The following is a 24,552-nucleotide window of genomic DNA, read 5'->3' on the forward strand; positions in this document are numbered from 1 at the left end:
ACTCATAAAACTATGGTAAAGAGAAGCATTGCAGGCTATTGCTACAGGCTATTTTATTGTATTTTTTGAGGAAATGTCTCGTTTTCTACTGACAAATAGGGAAACTGAGAACTCCAGAGACACGAGTTATTTTTCTAAATGGTGTGATTATTCTGTAGAGCTTAGACTAGGAAATGTCAGCCTTGGCATCTTTGGGGAAGGATGTGCAGAGGTTGCTGTTAGTAAAAGAAAACAATAGGGAGGAAAAAGCAAACCTTTTCTTCATTATTACCCTATATCATTTGCAGATCCCTTATTTGTCTGTATCACTGGTCACAGACTGTGTTGGCTCTCTAAATGGAGATAAATTCCAGACTAATTCCCTGGTTTATGGGCAATGGGTTTGTGCATAGGTTAATGGCTGAGTAGGTGATATTGCCATGCATGGTTAAGTGCACTTCTGGTGACAAGAATAAGCGGACTCAGTGACGGAGCTGAGATGACTTGACGCTGTGTGTTTGGGGTGGCAAAATAGAGTGGCAAGAGGAGCTCCAACTGAGGTTTGCTCAGAGGAGAGGGTGAAATTTGCCACCTTCTTTTGCCTTTCCTGAGTAGGTTATGATGGGCTGCTCAATGCTGTATGGGAGACCTTGGCTGACTTAGTGAAGGTCTCAGGCAAGGCCATCCTCTTTGTTTGCAAAGCACCCTTCTTTGTTTGGCTGCAGGATGTTGTTTAAGAAGCTCTCTCAGAAGAGCTGCTGTTTTGATTTGGATTCCAGTTGCATCAGCTGCTATGGTGGAGCCAGTGAGCACGATAAGTATCTTCAGTGGTGTAGCACTGGAGGAGGTGGGAGCTGTGAGTACAACCAGTTTCACTGCATGTGAGGATGAACTCCAGGGAATGTGAAATGCAGTCCAAATCCCTGCACTGGTCCTGCCAGTGTAACTGGTGCAAGGTGCAGAGAGGCAGCAGGCTGTGAAGACCTCCATCAGTCCTGAAGCTGTATGGCAGAGCTGTAGAGAGCAGAGCATGGATATTAATGAGCAGTGAAAAGTGCAGCTATTGTAGTTCTTGCAGGTGAACAGCTGAAACCCTGAAGCATGAAACCCAGTCGCTTTTCTAACTACAGAGTTTCCAAAAAGGGAGCTCATTTGGTAGTTTGGGTTCTGAGGCATCAACTGAGAGCTTATAAAGCTCCTTCCTTCCAACCCCTCTGCTAATGGCCATGCAAATATGTGTTTTTATCAGCAAACTTAAGCAGGCATGACTGAAAGACACTTGGGAGGGATGGGAAAAGATCTGGTATTACTTCACTACACATTAAAGGGATAATGAAGCCCCTCAGGGAGCAGATGTGTGTGTGGTGACAAAGTACCTTTAAACTGTTATTTCTCTGAGGAGAATTGCACTTTAATGCCTGACAATGTGGTGCTAGGCAGGTTGTGTTCATGGTTCTCCTGCAATGTGGAAAGGATGATTGCTGTCTGCTTTCCACTGAGCAGGAGGAAGAAGGCCAAAAAAGAGAGGTAAGTAGAATTGTGAAATCTGTTAGGATTTGAGGCTATTTGGTCTTAGGGTTCAGTTTCAGGCTCTTCTCTCTCACATTCTTAGTACAGGTCAAACTGATTCAGGTCTCCCCTTCATGCCTTTTCCTTCTGCAAATCATATTCTAGTTCAGAGACTATTCCCTTGTTAAACCCGGAGTCTGGGACCCACCTCACTGTTTCCTACCAGGCACAAAAGTTTTGAAACAAAATGCTGTCAACTGCAGACCCATCAGTGGGAATGAAGCAGCCCTTTTCACAGGAATATCAGTCCAATCTATCCCTAAGGGATCTGGAAAAACTTTGAGTAATGGGATCCCTCTTTGAAATTATCTTGAACCTCTCAAAACCCCCTTTTCCCAAATTCCAGTAGTCACAAATCATTTTGAGATGAAGTAAGTTTCCCTCATTTGCATCAGAAACACAGCAAAGCTACAAGGTGAGATCAGGGAGTAATTTTGAGCTCTGTTCCCATTTCATCCTTTCTCTGCTTCCCACAATCATTCTTCCTTCAGATCAGCTTTCTGCCCTTGTTGGTTTTCTTTCTGTCCCTTTTTCTCTTTCTTCTTTCTTTCTCCTTTTCCCCTTTTTCTCTTCTTTCTTTCTTTTTTCTTTCTTTTTTCTTTCTTTTTTCTTTTTCCTTCCTTCCTTCCTTCCTTCCTCCCTTCCTCCCTTCCTTCCTTCCTTCCTTCCTCCCTTCCTTCCTTCCTTCCTTCCTTCCTTCCTTCCTTGCTTCCTTCCTTCCTTCCTTCCTTCCTTCCTCCCTCCCTCCCTCCCTCCCTCCCTCCCTCCCTTCCTTCCTCCCTTCCTTCCTCCCTTCCTTCCTTCCTCCCTTCCTTCCTTCCTTCCTTCTTCTTCCTTCTTCTTCCTTTTTCTTCCTTTTTCTTCCTTTTTCTTCCTTTTTCTTCCTTTTTCTTTCTCTCTTTCTCTCTCTCTTTCTTTCTCTTTCTTCTTTTCTCTTTTCTTTTTTTCTTTTCTCTTTTCTTTTCTTTTCTTTTCTTTTCTTTTCTTTTCTTTTCTTTTCTTTTCTTTTCTTTTCTTTTCTTTTCTTTTCTTTTCTTTTCTTTTCTTTTCTTTTCTTTTCTTTTCTTTTCTTTTCTTTTCTTTTCTCTTTTCTTTTCTCTTCTCTTCTCTTCTCTTCTCTTCTCTTCTCTTCTCTTCTCTTTTCTTTTCTTTTCTTTTCTTTTCTTTTCTTTTCTTTTCTTTTCTTTTCTTTTCTTTTCTTTTCTTTTCCCTTTCCTTCTCTTCTCTTCTCTTCTCTTCTCTTCTCTTCTCTTCTCTTCTCTTCTCTTCTCTTCTCTTCTCTTCTCTTCTCTTCTCTTCTCTTCTCTTCTCTTCTTTCTCTTCTCTCTTCACTCTCTTCTTTTTTTCTTTTCTTTTTTCTTTTCTTTTTTCTTTTCTTTTTTTCTTTTCTTTCTTTTCTTTTTTTTTTTTCTTTCCTTTCTTTTCTTTTTTTTTTCTTTTCTTTCTTTCTAATAATCTCATCTACATTTCAGAAGCTCGCTGTAGTTTTGAATTTGAAGAAAGCTGCCTGGTAGCATCTTCCCAGATACCACAGTTTCCAAGTCTCCAGACCCAGTTGGCATGGAGTTGATAGTCTATCACAAAAACCACTAACACGTATGCTTTCCAGTCTATTAAGAGAGTTAATGGACCAGGTGTGAAGAGACGGTTAAGTTGGCTTTTGAAGTGAGACCTTTCCTTGGTGCTTCCAAAGAAGTAGAGATAAGTTTGTCTTGTAGGGATAGCTTGATGGGCACCAGCTGCAAGAATGGCAGGGTCAAAGCAGTTACACCATGGCAGTAATTAGCTGTATCCATATGCAGAAAGTGAGCTTCCAGTTGCACCCCTTTTACAGCAGCCTGGGTATGAGGCAAAGAGAAGAGTCACAATTTGCAGCATTGCTATTTACACTCTTCTGTGACAGGGATTTCAAAGCCAGTGCATTTCTGTGCTCTCTTTCTAACTTTTGCGGACTTCAATAAAGCATTCTAGAAAATGAGAGTGAGTGAGTTATAGCTGATACTGTAAAACTCTTCACTGAGATGGATTTGACATTGTCTGGGCTCCAGTCCATTTCCCAGTGGCACGTCTATTCTTCCTTGATGACAAATGTGTCATTAGTTTCTTCTAGAGCACTGACTACTAATTTTTTTATTATCAAGTTTTTTGCTACACTGAGACAGTGAGTTGAGGGCTCATAGAGGTCAGACCTGCTTTAGGAAAAGAGCTTACTCTTCAGCTATAACAGCAGCATCAGTGGATAACTCTGGTGAGGTTGTAATTGAGTCCTGATTACACTTGGCCATTGCTGGTGCTGATAGGTGAGGAACATGAGGCAATTTGTATGCATAATCCCAGTTTACCCCAGTAGGTAAAGTGCTTATTACTCAACTAAAGAACAAGGAAAATACAGGCAATTTTTCTGGTTTTATCTATTCTGGGGAGGGGGGCTGAGGGTGGTCATTATCCTCAGTTGTAAAATACAGCTTATTTCCCAAATGTAAATGGCATAGGGAGACCCAGGATATTGTTTATGTGTTGTAGTATGAAACCATTCTCTGATTATGAATCCTCTTAGTGTTTATGTCTCTGCTCTTTTCCAGTAAAGATTTCTGACATGATTCTCTGATTCTTGTGAGCATACAGTTGAACATGTACATCCTTTTGTAAAACACTTCCTGCTCCTACATCATCTATCTATATTGGCAAATGGGAATTTCTCTTTGTTCTGAGTTTCATGCAGATACTGTGTTTGTGAGGACAAATGTTCTTCTGGGAAACATTCATGTGCACACTAGAGCTCAAGTTTTTGAAGACGTAAGCAGTTCGCTAGTTCTTTCCATGGGTACATAAACAATCAATTGCATTGGAGTAGATGTGAACAGCTGGTGAAATCTGTCTGTTGGATTTCAGGAACCCCTTAGACCTTGCTACATCAGGAATTAATGTTTCTCAATCTATCAAAGCCTGTTACCAGATTTGTGTCTGGTTGATTTCTCTTCTAATTGTTTTCTGAGCCATTTGTACCTTGTCGTTTCCTTTCTTACTGGGTTGAAGAAACACCTTAGGATTGATCAAAAGTAATGTGCAGTCTATAGCCTGGTTCCCATGCTAGGAGCCTGGCAAGGTCTGACTTGCACTGTGTTCATACCTTGATCCTTTTTCTCCCTATTGTGTTGAGCAATTTCAGAAGACAACAAAGATTAATTCCCCAACAAGTCCATTATGAGGAAGTACCATTTTGTCCCTTTACCCAGCCATCAGTGAAAGGTAGAAATGAAGCTCCCATCCATGAGTGGCTGGCTGCTGAGCCTGCTTGTCATTCCAGCCCTTTTTTGGCATCTTTTCTTCCACTGAACAGTGGACTCTAATTTACTGGGTATCACCTTCAATTTTAACTTCTGTGCAACCTGAGGTTTTCTGATGCTGTAGGAAGACAATCCCCTGTGAAGTCACACATACGCTGGGGAGGAGGTCCCACCACTGAAAGCTCCCACCAAGCAGAACCACTCAGATTCCAAGTCCATCAGGATGCAAATTCAGTCTCAAGTGTGTGAGAAATATGCTGTTCTCCACCTTTGTCTTTTGGATCCATTCTTGTGATAGATTGGTAGAGTCATTCAGAGCAAATCAATAAACTGCCCTTACTTTGTCAATATGAACTGCTCAGAGCATTCTTTCCAGTAGTTGTTAGCAGGATGATGGAGCAGTGCAGAGAAACCAAGAGTACCCCTCAGCCATATGGGAGCTGCCTAAGCTGTTGAGTTTGTAAGCCAGCTAACAGGGTGTTGAATTCACTGAGGAAAGACACTGCGTGGTAGAGCGTCCCTACCAGCCATGAGGCAACGCTGCCCTGGAGACAGAGGTTCTGGCACATGGAGAGGTCTGAGCAAGGGCCAAGACTTATTTTTCTGCTTTGAGACCGCTCCAGAGAGAATTTGCATGCACTTTTGTTTTTCTTATTTCCTTCCACACATCTCTTTGTCTGCTGCAATGTCTGAATGCCCAATTGGTTTACAAATTTCTTTGTGCTGCTTGGCCATTCACTGTCATTCCCAATGGGGAAACCAGTCAGGGGAAGCTGCCACTAATGCCTGAGATGCAGAGGGTCAGCACACCTTGAAGCTCCCAAGTGTGTATGAAATCCAGGTGTAAGTTTTTTGGTGGGTTTCTTCCTACAAGAAAGTGGGGGAATCCTTCACCCTTCTTGCTCGGCTCCTTTAACAATGGATTCTTGTTGGTTGGCATCTCCTGGAGATAGCTTTTTGTTCACTGAGTTTTCTCACACAAGTAAGGAAGCAGAGTCCTTCTGTGAGCTTTAATGTAACTATGTGTTTTAATAATGAATTACTGTTGATTTTATAGAAATATCCCTATTTAAGAACTTCAAAGTCTTTGGTGTTTCCCCTCACCCTCCAGAGTTTGTACTTTTTTGCTGTTGTTGACACTCCCATGCAATTGAGCCTCGGAGAAATTAATATTTGTTTAGCTGTTCTCCTGCTGTGCCTGCTCAGTGCATTTGCTTAATGATTGCTTCAGTTCAGCTTTGCAAGGGTTTTAGGGCAATAGATTTTCCCAGAAAATCAAAAGACGCATTTGCAGACAACTTTATCTGTGTTCTCTTCCCTCCCCTCACCTCTTATCCCCACATTAGAGTTTGATTAAATAAATGGCTATGCAGAAGGCTTCTTCTTTGCCACAATGCTGGGCTTTTCGTAGTCTTTGTTTCAGCATTATTGGTTGCCAAGATCAGTTGTGGTGAAGAGTCAAAGTTCAGTCTGTTTATTTCTCCACCCCGGTTATCTTGACTTGAAGCAGTGAGTAGAAGGTTGGACTCAAGCAAGTACCTGCTGCCCTTCCTTGTCATTAGCCGAATTTTCTTGAATCTGTAATTTTCTTCCTTTCATCTAAAACATCAAATCACACTCTGGTTTAGAATATTTGTTCTAGAGCCGAGACCAAGCCACTGTTTCAAACCATGCATGTGTTCATATTTGAAAGGTTTATGCTATATTTTCTTTACCCCAGCCTTCTTGAGTCAAATCAGAGATGTTACTTTTACTCAAGACATTGTTTGTATAAGACATCAGGCATTTTTTTTTCTAAATGAGGACAAAGTTAACCTCCAAAATCTACATTTATGCATCTATATGAAGGTTCAGCTTCTTTTTATTCCTGAAAGTGCAGAACTACCTGGCAAAGAAATGAACAGGTGATATTATTAATGCCATTGCCATTTCAATTAGTTTTGCACAGCTGAAACTGGAATGTTTCTGCTAAACAAACAAACACAAAACAAAACAAGAAATCAATCAAAACCCCTGAACTCCACAATATAGTAGTCTAAAAATTTCGACTCTGGAAAGATCCAAATTTTGATTTCTTTTTTTGGCCTACCTTAATTTATTTAGGCTACTTATAATTCACTTCTGAATGGCACGGATAATTTTGCCAATAACTAGGTCCAACCTCTGAGTTATTTTCTGCCAGAAAGCAACAGTCACTTCAGTGAAGTAATATATCAGGCACTCTTCAACTATTTCCAGTTGATGAGGTTTCAGCTTATAGCAGAGATTGTTTGTTATTAGGCCCCGAGTACATGACCTGGCACTTGAGTGCCTGAGTTTCACCTGACTGCTATCGCTCCAGTCCTCAAACTCATCCCATGCTTATTTTTGGTATGATATTCAGAGACTCCTCCACAATGATGATTCATTCTACAGTATGTCAGCAAATTTTGTTGGCATGGTCCTCCTTTACCATGCCAAGAACTCTGATGAAGATATTATGTAAGATTCACCTCAGTAATCATCTATGAGGAATTCAACTCATAACCTTCTTCTAGCCTGATTGAAATAATGGGAAATAGAACTGAAAAGGACATCATGCCCAAACTGCATCCCAAAGACATGAACTAGATGCAGCAAATAATTGCACACTTTGTTCTCAAACATATTTGATGAGATCTTCATAGGTACTCCATATCAGTAACTGAGTATCCTAATCACTGGAGTTCTGTCTTCCTAATGTCTGCCCTGAATAAATTCTCCAATATTTTCTTTGTTTTCACTGTGCCAAATTCAGCCATAGAACTAGCTCATTCCCCTTGTGGGTGATGCTTCTGCTCACAAACCGCAAGATCATGTTCTGACACCTTTGTTGTCTTCTTCCTTTGAGCTGGCTCCCTACACCCATATTCTGATAACCGAAATGAAATCAGAATCCATTTTTCTGTCTAGTTGGTAGGAACAAGCTGAGACTTCAGTCAACCTGAAGGTGAGCTCCCCTTCAGTCTCCAGTCATGCCTTCAATGGAAAGCTAAAACTCATTTATGAAAATTCTTGGGAGTCCTCCCTTCCACCCCTCTATGAATCCCACTCTATGAATAATCAGAGCTGTAGGGTTCTTCAAGCCAGATCTTCAGTAATAGCACAAAATACTGTCTTTCATACTATGCCGCTAATGCTGTAAAGTTGTGCAGTATATTTTTGCACCCATAGAGCTACACCCCATTAACATTTAAGTTAGTGAAGTGGAAATTCGTGTGACCTAGTTTAAGAACTAGTCAAATGTCTTAGGTGAGAAAGTTTCACTAAAACATAAATGCCACTGTATTTCTACTCTGCTTGAAAGAGTCCAGAGTAATGGGCAGGGGAGCATGCTTATGGCACAGGGGAATGCAGTAAAGAGAAGGAACCCAATATCCAAATAATTGTCCAGCTTAACTGTTAAGAATGGAGGGTCTAGAAAGTTTACTTTCATATGTAAGTTTACTTTCATGCATGCATATGACAAGCTTTTTTTGGTGTTATCCAAAAGAGGAGGAGAAAAACTGATGTTACTAGTGAACTGAGATTAATTTTGTGAAAGTCTACAAGGCATTATTTATAGTCTGTGTGACAGAACTGTGTTTCTGTTAATGGTCTCCCCAGGCCACGCTCAAAAAATAGTGCTGTCTTATATAGTGTAAATGAGATTTGGCAATGTGAATTTAACTGGTTTTGATTTTAACAGACTCCTTCCCAACCCTTCACTTATCCCACTCACAAACACTCTTCATCTATGTTGTTCCTCATGCAGTCCAGTACATCATTCAACAGAGATGCTGTGAAAGCTGGGACAGGTCGGCGCTTTCTTGGTGGGCTGCTAAATGATACATCCTACTGCTACACTCTCGAAGTCTCATTCTACAGCTACGTATTGGGAGGACCTACTTCTACTGTCCCTTACACAGAAGAAGCATGTATCCTTTTGAAATCCTTCCTCTTGCAGCACATGTGAACCGGGCACTTAAGGTAAATACTTCTGTCTCAATAAGAGTTTGCTGAGATAGGAACACACAAGTGGAAATGTGAGTCTGCTCCTGATGCTTTAATTTCCCTCATATTGATTCTCCATACTGTGGAAATTCAAGAAGAGAAAGGCATATTAGATCAAATAAGCCATTTCCCTCTTGTAGGAGATTGTCTCACACACTTATTACAGAAACTACTCCTGGAGAGCCTGTGATCCATTCCCTTCCACAGACTTCCATTTCTTTTTTCATTTCTCTCCTTATTCTCCCATTATCCCTGTGTTTGTATTATCGTTTTAATAGCAAGTTGAAAGTGCATCTTTGTTACTGAGTTACAATATCTTCTCTGCCTTTGAGCTGCAGCCAAAAGGCTCTAACGGATCCATTAGGTTCTGCAGCTGCCTCAGGGCCAGATCTTTAATACTAGTTGAAAAAGAAAGGGAAAGCAAGCTCTGCAAACAAAACCGACAAAGTCGATCGCATTTTTGAGTGCTCAAATGGAAGCAATGTCTCATTCCTCAAAAAACACCTATCCATCTGGCTATCCCGATGTAGCAACAGTTTGTAGAATTGTTCTGACTGCTCTTATGATCTGTTTTTATGTTTTTCTTTTTCTTTTTGTCACCGTGCTCAATCAAATAACCAGTGCCGATTCTTCAAGCTTGGGTGTGTTATTTCATGTTGTCATTCTGTCCTGGTCGCTTTTGAAATTTCCAGAGGTTTAGAAACCTAAAGAAGGAGAAGGATTGCCTGTGATTGCTTATTTACCTCTCTGCTGCATTTCAGAAGTTGGGGAAGATTTATAGCTTTAGGGAAGTAAGGGGGAAATTTTAATATGAGACATAATTCTTCACAATCCATACATATGTGCACACTGTGTGGGACTAAGAGTGAGAAACAGAGCATGGACAGTAAATCTAGATCATTTGTGGGTTTCTTGTTTGGTTTCTCCACTGAAAGTGAAATCTGGGGGAAGGAGCAGGATGAATATATTAAGGTGACTTGTTTGACGTGAGCATTTGAAATACAGGCTGATTCCAAGGAATAGCTTCTTGCAACTTACATGTTTGTAGTATATCTTGCCAGTGAGGAAAAAAAATTGTTGTAACTGTTAGGTTTATGTATTTATTTTCTTATGTTGGTATTTTGGTGTTTTAAGAACATGTGTCTTAGTTTCACCTTTAACTTTCTTTCTCACTTAGTACTCATTGTACTGATAACTGCTTATTTATATTCCTTATTTATCAAGAGCACATTTTGCTGTGAGGACTGGGAAGAGTCCCTATACAATGAGATCACAATTCCCTTGAATATGTTTTTCTTCATGACATGTAGGTCATACCGGCTTAGTTTCCTTTTCAATAAAGACACCTGTTTTGTGCTTCACATTACAGAGATTTCAGGTGTGGGGTCTAACATCTCTCTGTATCTGCTTGCCTTGCCTTCTGCAGAGAGAGCTGCATCATTCTCAGTTCATTTGTTGTGACCATCAGCAGCTAAAGCACAGCAAACAGGCCCTGGATCACAGGCAGATCCTCTTTGGTGGTGATGTATGGGAAACTCAAGCAGCAGCTTGATTTTGACAGGTATGGTTTCATTTAGCTGAGTGAAAAAGGAAGAGAAGCTGGTTTTGGCTGGCCTGGCAGAAACAAACAGGAAAGCCTCTTGGCCCACGTAGTACACTTCACTGGCATTTTCCTTTTCAATGGAAGGATTCTGTAAGACTGCTGCTTAAGACAGCTCTTCCTAATGTGTGCATATTCCTAGTTAGAGAAAGAAATGGAGCTGCTTGAAGCAGTCTTTAGGCTGGTCTGCTCTAACACAGGAGTGGCTGGATTTACGCACATCCTATCCTGGCAGAGGAGAAGTTTCATATCACTGATATGCTTGTGACCAAAAGCCAAACAATTGCAGAGCATTCCAATTTAGCCTGAACAGCTCCTCCAAGCTATTTGCAAGTCAGTGATTAATTAATGCCCAGATTTTTTAATGGACCTGAACCAAAGACACAGTCGTCAGTTCATATTGGCCTCCAAGGACAGGCATGCTTCTATTAACTATCTAGCTACATGCAGGCAGCAAGTCAAGCAAATAAATGACAGAAATACAGTGAACCCAAAACCCGTGAACTGATAGGGCAAGTATTCAGGAAATCTGCCTTTAAAGACATATTTCTCAGGATGTTGTTCATCCCACTGTGAAGTTCTTGGGTTGTGTGGGGTTTTGCTTTGCTTTGTTTTAATAGAAACAGGATCAAGGAGACTAGAATTGTTCAAAGCTAATGTTGGATTAAGAAGTGCTGACTGAGACTCAGCCTCAAGTTCAGGGAACCCTTGGCCTTGAAGGGAGACTACAAAGCAGATCACACCCCACATTCAGTAACCAGCAATACTGGCTCCATGTACAGACCAAAATAAATGAGGATCTCCAGGTTCTACAAAAATACCAATTTAGCCTAATATTGCTCCCACTGACAGGTGAACAAACTGAACAAACTCTGAATAGTCTTCTCTTTGCACTGGTGGCACCTAGTTCTGTCAGCTTCTTTTCTTTACAGCATTTGTGGCAAATAATATCATAGTACTACCCCCTTTCATGCTATTATGTAAGTGGATTAGGTCTCTTGTGAGTTTTTTTGTTTTGAATCTCTTTACGATCCTCGGGGTTTATGTCCTAACTCTATGATCTATACAAACCTCTATGTGAGCCTGCAATAGATACAGTTAAACATTGGGTAAAATTATGCATTTTGTTTAGACTCGTGCGGCTGAAACATACTTTGTAATTATTGAGACAAATGGATACCTTACATGCATGAAAATAGACAGACTTCCAGTCTGGTGTTATTTGAATAACACAGTTACTGGCAGTGTGAGAAGCAGCTTTTCTTCCATTAAGAAAAGTAAGAAATTTTAAAGGAAGGGAATGTACCATTAAAAGTGGAAATCTGTTCCAAATTACTCCAGTTAGTATGACTGAATGTATTCTCCTAAATGAAATACCTTAAATGTTCAGAATTTAGAGGATGACACCTGGTATGTTCTATAAAACAAATTTGCTCCTGAGGCTGCACTATTTAAATGAAATCCAGGAGTGGAGGATCTTTCAAGAGTCTGTGCAGGGTGTGTATGTTTGGGACATATATGGTGGGATAACAGCATCCTGCAGAGTGCTGAACTTCTGGCCTCTTCTAACATAGACAGTTAACATGGTTACATGAATGTCCCAGGTCTCAATTAGCATAATGGCAATAATGGTTACTGCTGGAGTGTCTCTTGTATCTTCATCCTGCAAGCAAAGCACTGCACCAGGTGTAAGTTCCTGAACGCCCTGTTATGCATTCCTTCAGAGGTATGTGTGTGTGTGGTAGGTCTGTGTCTAACTGATATATGGCTGGTGTATGAGAAACATTAGGGATATGTTCTATAAGCCTGGCTCTGCAGAATAGTCTATGATAACGTGTGCTGTAGATAACAGTGAATGGACTCTGTTTTGAAAGCATAATAAGAGGATTGCAGGCTTGTCGGTTAGTTGCCTGGAAGTGGACAGAGAAATGTTTAAAACCCTTCTCACACATGCACACATTTGGTGGTAACTGATTAAAAAGGCAGCACAGCAACAGTTTGCTCAGCGCCAGGTGAAGAAGCTTTAAAATGAGCTGATATGCTTCCATTAAATACCATGTTTTACTAGGCATTTAGAGGGCTTATGACACAAGGCATGTAAACCACTCTGTAACATTCACCACCAGCAGCTCAACTGCTGAGCTGTCTAGGTACACACCAGCCTCATAGCTAGGCAGGGAACAAAGGATAAAAGAGGAGGAGGAAGGGTGAATGCCCCAGCTGTAGGACTGAGTGCTGCTCTGATAACACACCCAGAACTGCTTTCCTCTGCAGCTGCTGATCAGCAGCCATCACAGCCTGACCTGAGAGTGGCCAATAAAGGAGTTGCACATCAACAGTTTTAAAATCTATTGGATTCACGTTTTAGTGTTTGAACCGGATCCCTGCCGCACAGCAGGCAGCCCATAAGAGAGCTTTTTACTCTCTTTTTTCACTCTCTCTCTCAAAACAACAGGTTTTACTCTTCCAAGGACTAGCCATGGGGTAGGCAAATAGAAATGACAGACCTGGCAAGAGCTGGTATGATTGTAGCCTCATAGCTGTAGGGGAGAATCATCATCGAGATGGGTGAGCACCACTGTTGTCAGCATGTCCATGGCTTTTTCATGTATTTTAATCTTAATTCTAAGCTTCCTTGAGGTAGGGAAGGCCCTCATGCAAAGACAGGTTTTTAGTCATCTACATGTACGGATTCACTCACTGAAATCACTTCTGGGTGGAATAGGAGACTGGAACTCTGGCCTGAGGATCTGGTGGGACAGTTCTCCTTTGTATGGCTTTTCTAAGAACATTATTTCACCTCTTTGATTTAATGAACTCGACATAAAGAATGAATTTAATGAAACTTCTCTTGTGAACAAATAAACAGAAAACCCACAGAAAATCCCACAAACCCCACAACATTTTGGAAGCCATGGGTGGAGAATACAGAGGAAAGAGATGTTGCTAATGTTATCCCAAGGTAGGTATTTTCACATTACAAATAGCTGAGGAATTATCTCAATACTTCAAAACAGTATAGCTGAACCAACATGCAAAGGTATCACTTCGTATTTTCCATTTCACTGAATGCGTTGAATCGGAAGCTTTGCATCCCTTAAACCTTAAACAGGGTTTAGTTGCACCGCTGAACTCTCTCTCCTGTTTATGGACATTAAAAATGTATTTGTGTGGCTGTAGCCACAGAATGAAAGCTTGAATTGACTAGAGTTTCTTCAGATGCCTAAAAGGAGCTCTTATCTTGGAGTCTTGGCACAATTGAGACCACTAGGTTCACTTCTATTCTTAGCTTCAAGCAGAATATCAGCCTGCTGCTTCACTGGGGACTTGAGAAGTTAAATCCCCTGGAGTAAACAGTCATTTGCTCATATCCAGATTCCTTTTAAAGAGTATTTAGATCTCAGTAAATGCCTGTCCTGCGGAAAAGAAATCTGTATGCAACTGCAATTCCAGTAAATGCAACTGTAACTTTTAGAGCTTCGTGGACCTGCCAGTCCTCTAGGGCAAATGTACTTGGTTATTTTGGTCTTTTTAACACTTCTTTTTTTGGCAACTGCCTGTCCTGATCCTCCTAGCTCTGTTAGTGATATCCTTAAGAGAAGATCCTCATGAGCCAGATTATGGCCCTTGCAGGTTCATTCCCACCCAGTAAAAGCAACATTACCAGCAAAAGCCAATTAGGTATGAAAGGCTGTGCTGATAAAACTGAGGGAGCTCTGCAGAGGTTATCCAGTGTGGCTTTTGTTTGAACTTGAGTTAGAGCTTGTTACCAAGATGGTTTCAAAGTAAATCGGGCACATACGCAGGAAAAGACCTCCAGAAGTCTACATCTTCATCTTTCTTCTGCTAAGCCCCTAGAAACAGGCTCCTTTCTGTGTGTTACAAGAAGTGGCATTAATCAGAATCCCGCAGATTTTCATAAGAGTGACCTCCTTGCTCATTATCTCTCCAGTATTTGGTTATTTCTCAGTACCGTGTTTTGGGCTGCCTTTGAGGAAAGAAAACAAAATCCTCTTTCAACTCCCAAGTCTGTGTGAAAGTGTCAAGGTTTACAGCTACAATTTCAAATGCTCTTAATATTACTGGAAGCAGAGAGTTAAATTATAGAGTTGTAAAGTTACTTTATAGTGATAATGCTGTCAAGCATCAATATCTCTGCCCCAGGGCACCATGGAAACTCAGTTAATGATATAAGGAGCTGATATTTTTCAGTGTTGCAGCTGTTGGCTCATACCCAGAAGGAATCTGTGTATTTGTTCATATCGGGTATATAGAGGGGGACCTGCTCAAAGAAAATTAAGGAACAGTGAAAGGCTGTTTAATGAAATGCAGTGGAATGAAAACGCAAAGCAGTACACAGTGTTGCAGTATGCACAGCTCTTTCCCTCACAGAGTTCAGTACAGTGGTCAATGCTGGAGAAATATACTTATTTTACTGTAAGAGAGCATGGTTGTGGGGCAGAGTGTATATTTGTAAGTAGATTTGTCTATCTAGTTGCCTGTAGCATTGACTGTGTCAATCTGTGTGGGCACCATAAGGGAGTACCAGTAAAGAAATGGAAATTAAGGCAAGTGACTATAGTCAATTTAGGAATATCTATAATTTTTGTAATGGATTTCTTGGCATCTGTATCCCGAAGTGCTGTGATAGCCTCAGATGAAAAATGCTATAAAAGTTCAAAGTGTTATCATAAAGGTGTTTTTTGCTTTTAAAGAAAGATTCTTCTTTTTTCCTCTTTTTCTTAAATGTAGAATATCAGTCTTGGAAGGCATCTTCAAAGTATTTCCTGGAGATTTAACCATATGATTCCAGTTACCTTTTGGCTAGGAGGCAGGTATCAAATACCATGCATGTGAGTGGGCAAACGGTCTTGTGGTTAACTGCTGCACTAAGAGTGGTCTGGAATAACTGGTTCATTTCTCTGTGTGCCCAGGTGCTTTCCATGCTGCCTGTTTGGTAAGCATTTACATGGCCTCACGTGGGAAAGGAGGGAGAGCAGGTCAGACTCACGCACCTGTTTTAAGTAGAAGGGAAACGGAGTTTGTAAATGAGGATCTAGTTTTGAGGGGAATGAAAGCATCAGAGGTACTAAGAGCCTACCTGCTCTATGAGGTTTTAAGGCACAAGCATGAGAACCATGGTTTGCTCCAGCTGCATTGTCCTGAGTATTGTAAAGGAGGATCCCAAGAGGGTGTAGATTAAATTTATTCCTCTTGTGTATACACGTTTTTTTCCTATGGATAATAAAGTAAGGGAAGAGAAGAGATGGTTGTCATGGGACGAGAATGAAAAGAGAATGCATATTCAGACTCATAGAAATGCTCTTAAGTCGGTAGTAGACATAAATAAAGAAGCTTATCTTTGAAGAGCAGAAAGACTTCAGTAGCTGTGAGCCTCAACTAGGACATTTGCACAGGTTGACTTGAGAGTCATCAACATTTACAAGCATATTTGGGAGTAGGGACTTTGTGGACAGTGGGAGCATAAGCATCTTACAGAGACATACGTACAAATACTGTCCCTGCCAACTGTCTCCAGCTCAGTGCAGGTGGAAAATGTGCTCTTTGGCCTAGGTATGGCTGTACCCAGTGACACAGAAAGACTGATCAAAGAATAGTCTGGGTTGGAAGGGACCTTGAAGATTATCCAGTTCCAACCCCCTGCAATGGGCAGGGACATCTCACACTAGACCAGGTTGCTCCAAGCCCTGTCCAATCTGGCCTTGAACACTGCAAGGGATGGGGCAGCCACAGCTTCTCTGGGCAACCTATTCCAGCACGTCACCACCCTCACAGTTAAGATTTTTTTCCTAATATCTAATCTAAATTTACGCTCTTTCAATTTAAAACCATTCCCTCTTGTCTTCTCACTACATGTACTTGTAGAAAGTCCCTCTCCAGCTTTCTTGTAGGTCCCTTTAGGTACTGGAAGGTACCTGATCCTTATAAGGCAGCCAAGATGAGGAAGCCCAGCTCTAAAAATGATCTTATATCCCTTGCAGCCTTTGAGGTTTCTGTTGAGAAAATGCATGCTAACTGGTGCCAAATTGTCACTGAGGTTTTACTGATGAAAATCCTCATCAGGGCTTTCCATTCAAGCTGTCAGTGACTTATGGTGCTATTAAGCCAGCTAAATCAGTGGCATGCAAGCACATAACTGTCTTATTCAAAATTTCATAAAAGTTTCAAAGTGGTATATTAAAACAAAATAATAAAATTTGCAAGTTAATAATGAAAATTATTACCTTTTTCTGTAAGTATTCCTTTTGCACGCAGGAGAAAATAACTTAGACCAAGCACAAGTGATGCTTTCATTGAATGGTTGGAAGGTGAAGTGATCACGAGTGATCGCAGACTTGTGGCTTATATAAACAAGAGGGGAAGCTCCCTCCTGGCACTGCTATCCCTCTTGGAACTGTCTTTCAAGGTTTTGAACGCCTCTCTTATGAACTGGCTTTTCTATAAAGTTGCATTTTTCCTTTGTCTTGTAAGCAACTTAGGAAAAAACTAAGCATATAGAACTGATGGTGAGGCTCTTGGGTGTTCAGAACGCCATACAAATGCTATTAGACCCATAGTTAAAATAATTCTTTGGTAAATGTTAAATTCCTATTAGTAACACTTGCTAAACTTAAGTGCAAAGGAAAGGGCAAGGCTAATCTGAAAGGCAACGGAGAGCAGGGCTTAAAAGATATTAACAATTTGTTGGAAATGTCTGAGGGGAGTGGTTAATATGACTAAAGAGTAACGTCTGTGGGTTGGAGATTTAGGTTGGGAGAGGGCTTTAGCTTGTGCTCTGCTCTGGAGCTTTCCCAAATGTCAATGGGAATTAAGAGAAAAAAAGCCATTCAGAACAAGGCGTTTTTCAAAAAGCAATAAACAGGAAAATTGCCGTGTCTCTGTGATAGGTCTCTGCTTTTCTGCCCGCCTGGAGTGGTGTTTGTGTGTCTGCATGCTTGTCATTGTTTTCCTCTTCTCTGTATCTCTGTATCTTCACTTCTGGCTAAGCCTTCTCCCCTATCTTGTTTCTGTACCCTCACCATCTTGATTGCAGTTTCAGGTTGTTACCCCTTACCCCACGCTCTTCTGACATCTCATCTGATTTCTTGCAGGTGACAGATCATCAATGAGTCACACCCAGGCTCTGCTTTTTGCTCACTTTGTGCTGTCTTTCACCTAAACTATTTATTGCTTCTATATTTTTTTCCACCTGAAGGCTCAGCAGGGCTTATTGGTGGTTAAAGGGAATTTTAGGGTGAGAGCAGAAGTTATTTTTTAACTACTACTTCTTCTTTAGTCCCAAACACCAACATCCTGCAAGGGAATTGGAGATGGTTTTTAGGAATGTCTGCAAAGAAATGAGTGTCTTTTTGTCTATGCGTCTGTCCTAGCTGTTTGACCAATTGCAACTGAATTTGACAGTGATAAAGGTCTTAGGGATATTACATTCCTATGAGCGTCATGAAAAATAGCTGGTTGAATGAGTAAAGAGACCAAAATTAATCTCCCCATTAGGGACAGGTGCATCTTTGTTGTTAGAAATCAGAGGACAGTAGGCATGAAAGTTACAGAAAACAGATCCCACATATCCCTTCCTTCCTGGTCAATACTTCCCCATAATATTCTTCCATCTTCTAGCAATCAGTGGGCCAGAGATGTTTAGAATTGTAGAATTGTTTAGGTTGGAAAAGACCTTTGAGATCATTGGGTCCAACCTTTAACCTACCACTGCCAAGTCCACTACTAAACCATGTCCCTAAGTGCCACATCTACACATCTTTTACGTACCTCCAGGGATGGTGACTGCACCACTTCCTGTTCCAATGCTTGACAACCCTTTTAGTGAAAAAATGTTTCCTAATATCTGATCTAAACCTTCCCTGGCACAGCTTGAGCCCATTTCCTCTTGTCCTATTGCTTGCTGTGTGCGAGAAGACACCAATACCCACACGTTGATTATGTTTGCAGTAACACTCAATGGATTTGTCTCTAATGAACCTGTATACATTTTTAGCATCCACAGCATTCCTTGGTAGGGATTTCCACAGCTTAATAATATCTTGTTTGTTTTAAGCCTACCACCCACAAGCTTTATTTTATGATTCCTAAATGTTACAGTGGAAGCAGCATTGATCCCCGTCTCCTTTCCCCATGGCACTCAGATACTTCTTTTTCCATATTTAAAGTTTCCTAGCCTACCTAGTTATTTGTTGTCTGACTATTTATCCTGTATACCATAAGCAGAAAAGATTATCAGATCAGAATCATTCCTTAATTTCCAGACATTTTATACTATCTTACACTTTCTTCCTAGGTATACACAACTCTATGAGTTGCCAAGCAAGGAGAATCAGCTCCAGTGATTCAAATGGCAGAGTCTATATTTGCTGTGCATTATGATTATTTACTTGCATTCAAGAGAAATCCTACCCTGGTCACTCAAGCAGTAGGTATAAGTACCAAAATGAGAGCTATGGTGTAATCATCATGTGTTCAGCTCCTCAGGCACTTAACAGCCTGTGTGTGTTCTGCTCTACTCTTCTTTTTCCCAAAACTTAGGAGGGATTCCAAGCTTGTTAAATAACTGAATCTGCTGTTCAGCATCAGCTTGGGTTTTGGTCATCTGGCTGAAAACTAAGCAATCCTTAATAAACCAGCAACTGTCATCTTGTGCCACAAAAGACCAAATAATAGGTGACAATCCATTCATCTTTCCTTCACCCTCAAGAAATCCAGTGTGTATGTTAACTACTCAAGAGCTCTCATGTAGCAAAGAGGGATCTGCAGGGCAGTGTCACATGGAGTAAAAGCTTACATTAGACTGGTTTGTGCATATATTTCTCTGGAGAAACATTGGAGGACATGTGCAAAGTGGGATCGCTTTCCACCGTATCAGTACATGGCAAATCTCAATCTTCCTTTTACTAAATCCTTAAACAGGCTGTTCAAGTGGAATGTAGCTGATTTAATCAAGGTAGGGGATGGGCATGGCTCAGAAGCTCCAGTTGTCTTCCTGGTGATGAAAGCAGATGGACTGCTAACACTCCTAGGAGAAGCCAGGACTGTGTGCTTCTGCCAGCCTTAGGGGAGAAAGTATACAGTACTTCAGTCCCTTTATTCCTGTTTTCAAGCCTTTTAATCTTGGATTTTGTGTGTATTTCTTCAAGGTCTGGTCAGTGGCTCGTTCTGTTGGCAGAATACACCTTCAGGCTCCTTGTCTCTTACTGTGTAGCAGTAATACCTCCTCTTGAGAAGATGCCCATGACTGTGCCTGTTAGCAGTCTCACAGTCTCATACATTTGCTGTGATACTGTGAAGATTTGACACTGGGCTATTTCTGGGTTATCATCCTAGTGTCCCTTCTTCCTTACTTAATGATTCCTCTTTCTGCTCCATCCCTCACACATCTGCCAAGTAGAATTTGTTGCATTGACTTTCTTTCCAAAGCCTGCCCAGAAGGACAGCTTTCCCTCAACCAGGACACAGAAAGGGCCTGTGTCTCAAGAACCATCAATATTTTTCTTGAGATGATAAATGAACTGCCAATAAACTGAGGCAGCTGCTGATCTGGCCATCTGAGAAACAGACCTTCAGACCCAATTTATTCGTGCTTGGTTTATTTATGTGTCTGGAAACTTTTGAGATGCAAACAGAGGACTAACTACTTTAAGGCAGCCACTGAGTATTAGATGATATAGATAGATGTGCATTGGGAGTTTATGGACTGATGCGGATACATCGGCTATTACTCTCCAACAAGAAAAGAGCTTGAAATTCATCATAGAGAACACCACAGAAAAGAAACAAAACTCTCAAAGCAAGACCTAAATTCTCATACTCACTATATCATTTGGCTTGTTTTTCTCTATCTCTTCTGGTCTTTCTTACCTCTAATTCAGGTTTTTGCATAATCTCTTACATGTATGTTGTCAAGATTTTTCTAAGGAGATGAGGCATGGCTGATCCTGTTGTGCCTGGAGGGATGGGAGCAGTGTATGTGCTTCAATGAGTAAGCTTTGTAGAGAGGACTAATCTCATTTTGAACCACCTGATACAGCTGGAAAAAGCAGTCCCTGTGTTCAGGATCCTTTTTCTGAGCAGTTGGCGTGTGTGTGTTCCATATACATTCACCCCAAAACTTCTGAGCCTATTTTTTTTGGTTCCATCAGAAAGAGTTCTCAGAGGTGTTAAGTTTGGGCAAGTTTTAGGAGAATAGGCAGCTGAGCAAAGGAAAGAGGCTCAACTAATGCCTCTGCTGGGAGAACGGCTGGAGCCAGTTTAAATGTTATTACACACCAGAGAGTCTGTATGGGAGAGCTGCTGTGAAACGCTCCAGCACAGGGAGAATTTCAGCTGGCACACAATCCACACTGCTGGTGAAACCAGGGATGTAGGGCCTGCTGGGTCTCAGTAGTTGTGCTTTTGGTAGGACAATTACTTTCTATCCCAAAATAAGTCTGGCCTGATGCAGAGCCTGTGACCCAGGAGTACAATCTCCAGATCTTTGCTGGTATGGGGGGGGGGGGGAACTTAAGCAAGTCCAAGGCAGCAAAACCAGCGAGGACAAGCACTCAGTGTGAACTCTTAGGAGGGCAGGGGAGGCCAGGCAGCCTGGTGCCTGTCTGCACCTCCGTGCAGTTATCTCCAGTGTAAGGCTGAGCCTAATGAAGCGATTTCCCTCTCCCCACCCAGTCTGCCTGCCTGCCTGGGTCAGCACCAGCAGCACAGCACACGCTTGCCCGTAGTTAAAGTGCCCTCTTCTGGCACGAAACGTTTCATTCCTCAATGGCAGTCGATTGAAGAGAAGCGGATGTTTTTCTGATGGTTGCTGAAATCAAGAACAAAGCAGGTTTTCTCTTCCTTTGGTTCGCCTCTATGTCCCAGGCTGCCTTAGCACTCAAGAGCAGTCAGAGAAGAAGCCTCCTTGTTGTATCAGCCTGGCTTAGTCAAAGCTTTTCTGCGTGAGAGTGCTAGGATGAGATTTTGTTTGCATCTGAGGTCATTAAATAAAGATGTTTTTATTCTCTTTTGTCTTTTTCCCCCCTTTAGCTGGTGTAAATCTATCTTGATTTGCACCAGCTGAGAATGCGGTGGCCTTTTCCTGTTTATGTTTTCTGCCGTCTGTTGTGTAAATTGTCTCTTGGCTATTCTTGACCTGTTGATGTCAATAGTTTTCTTCGTGAATCCCAATGGGGTCTAGATTTGACCTCTATTGATTGCCAGGGAATGTCTGGTGATGAAATGTAGGGACAGTATAACATGCAGCCGCTGTCAGAGAAATTCCCATACCAAGCACTCAGCTGGAAAAGGAAAGTTCCGATACACTTGTTAATGTGAATTCAAGGTTAGCAGTACACAGCACAGCAACTGCATCTGTCTGCAGAGGGATTTAAACTCAGCCTTTAATAAGAAAAAGGAGTTTCCTGCGCTGCTTTATCACATCAGTTACCATCAGAGGCCTTTGCATGTGCTTCGGATTTTTCTCTGCATTTAAGGAGCATTTCAAGCCATAATTGATTAGAGCTGAATTTGTGTTACAAAGTAGGGAACAGCAGGTCAGGACATTTATGCTATGAGACAAGACTAAGCCTTATTCCCATTTAGATCCTTTATAGCAGAAGGGTGGTGGTTTTTCCCCTGGTAGCAAGCAGTGTCTTAGCTATTGAGTACAATGCTGTATTAATAATTCCGTACTTACTGTAGGCTCTCTGAATGCAAATCGCTCGCACACAAGCTGGATTAGCATAAACCAGTTTAGGAAGCACACACAATTTGTACTGCCCTCCACTGGGTTTAAGAGTAAAAGGAGCTGGAGTCAGGATTGCCAGGTTTTGCAAAGTGCCGAGCTGAAAGTGAAAATCCAGCTTCTCCCTTCAAGGTGAAAAGGACATAGGAGATGCTGGTGGTTTCCGTCTGCCTAAGGATGCCTTTGCAGTGGTCCCTGCTCTGTTATATGCACTTTAAAACCACCATGTGCTGACACGGTTTTTTCCTGGTCACTTCACTATTAGTTAAATAAGGTCTCATGACTGAAGTTCAGGAAATGTGGCTTCTAATAATGTGATTTTATTTAAACTGTGCCTGTGTTTCATCTCGCATTCCTTCTCAGTGCTGAGGGCTTAGATGGCATTGAGGCAGAGACGGCCTGTGGCTGAGGATAAGTACAGCACCCTCACAGTTACCACACCAAGCCCAGAATTGCAGGGACAGATAAGATCACATGCCAAGAACTGAGGTGAGACAAGCTAAGAGTTTCCCAGCTAATCCAAGTTGAGATATTAAAGTAGTTCATGTGAGCAGACGCCATTGAAGATAATTAACAATATCCAAAATTTACCTTATGACTTCCAAAGTGATTATCCCAAATACGGTATGAGGATAAAGCGAACATAGCCATCTTCTAACATTTCACTTTAAGGCTGCTGCTCTGCATAGGAAAATATATATGAGTGTGTGCATACATTAGATATTTATATATACCAGAACTTTTTCCTTTAGTACATTCTCAGCATTCATGAAGGAAGTGAATTATGACAGAGAGAGAAACTTGCAGGACTCTCTTTGTGTGTGGGAGCTCCAAACCACCACTGCAGTGAACAAAGGTGCCCCTCTATCAGTCCTCCGCAGACAGCCCTGGAAGTGGAGCAGCCTGGAGTAATGGTGCTGAGAAGCTGGTGCGATAACAAGGCAAAGCAAAGTATAGCCTAACAGGATGACAGCGCGAGGCACCAAAAATAGGTGGCTTTTGTATGACTATAATAGCACCACCTGCTTTCAGAACGTTAGTCATCCCATAAACGTGTCCATTCCAGCGAATATCCTTGAGGGAGCTGACACAGAAATCCATAGAAACGAGGCACTGAGACTGAGCAGAGAAAAGGGAGAACAGGGGCTCGACAGGCTGAAAGAAGCCTGCTGGTAGAGGAAGAGGAGCAGCCTGGGACTGTGTGAGTGCATGTGTGGGTGTGTATGGGGTAGCAGAGCAGTACTCGCGCTTCCCGAAGGGAAGAATTTGTTTCCTTCTCATCAAACCTCAGCCCCTGCTGCTTTCTTTGATTTTTCTCTAGCAGGCCAATCTAGGCACTCAGTGATGATAAATAACCCAGTGTTACAAGGTGACATGCACAGCGACACGGTAATATGGAGAGAAAGAGAAGAACCCAAAGGGGCAGAGTTCCTGTGCAGTTTGTTTACTTCCCAGGTGTGCTCTGCAGTACAGGCAGTTTGGGAGCCTCATCCCACCAGCTCCTGCTTGCAGCCTGCTGGGGGACCTTAGGGGAGCCTGACAAACCTCAAACCTTGCTAGCATAAACAGGCCCCCCAAAAGCTGTATTTTGTCTAATGAGCTTTGTTTGCAGTGACCTTGGTGGGATGTTTCAGTCCTGTTTTGATTAAGGGACCCTGTGTTAAGGGGTAGCTCCGCATGTCAGGATACCTGCACCCGGCTGTGAGCTCCATCACCAACTCCTTGCCTGGCCTCGGGTGAGCTGCAGTGTTCCTGCCTGCTTTCCCGATTCGCAGGCTTTCAGCTCTGTGGTCCTAACAGGGGTTTTAACACTGCATTTGCATGCAGTTTCTTGGATTTTGTCAAGCAAACTGAGAGCAGAAGTGGTGGTGTGCAGACATGCACAGCACATAGCAGGGCTGAGCCTTCAGCTTCACCGAGCAGGATGCTGCTGTTTGGGCTAACAGAATAGCAACCTGTCATTCCCTGTTGGACCAACACAAGGAAAGAGGTACGTTTTGCCAAAGGGTTTCCTGGCCATTTGCTGGTAACTTAGGGATGTTAAGACTTGGTGATCTGAATTCGGTTTGTGGCTCTGTAAAGAGTTTGCAGACTCAGTGCCTGTCCTTTCCTCTCCCAGCCTTTTCTTGGATGAAAACACGGGACAGGAGAAATGGCATTGTCTAGACAGTGACACGGGGCTAGGACACAGTCTGGTGAGATGAAAGGAGAATGGAACAGGCATACAGAGCAAAGCGATTTGCCTAAATCTGCACAACCAGATCTCCTGACTCCTTCACTCTCCCTCCTGTGGCTTCTCCTTAGGAGATGAAGTTGATTGAAATTGCCCTTTTTACTGATTACCATTTTAATAATCTAAC

The 24,552-nt window shown here is 41.9% G+C and overlaps 1 protein-coding gene across 2 annotated transcripts in view; it reads left to right on the plus strand.

The window, feature by feature from the left end:
• The window catches only part of BEND5 (BEN domain containing 5), a 977,708-nt gene that overhangs the window by 880,008 nt on the left and 73,148 nt on the right, over positions 1 to 24,552 (plus strand). For both annotated transcript variants that reach the window (XM_065673381.1, XM_065673382.1), the window contains exon 11: positions 8,608 to 8,770. In XM_065673381.1, the coding sequence (XP_065529453.1) occupies positions 8,608 to 8,770 (163 nt within the window). The remainder of the gene's footprint in view (positions 1 to 8,607; positions 8,771 to 24,552) is intronic.

The sequence above is a fragment of the Lathamus discolor genome, chromosome 3 (genome assembly GCF_037157495.1).
Source record: "Lathamus discolor isolate bLatDis1 chromosome 3, bLatDis1.hap1, whole genome shotgun sequence".
Taxonomy (NCBI): domain Eukaryota; kingdom Metazoa; phylum Chordata; class Aves; order Psittaciformes; family Psittacidae; genus Lathamus; species Lathamus discolor.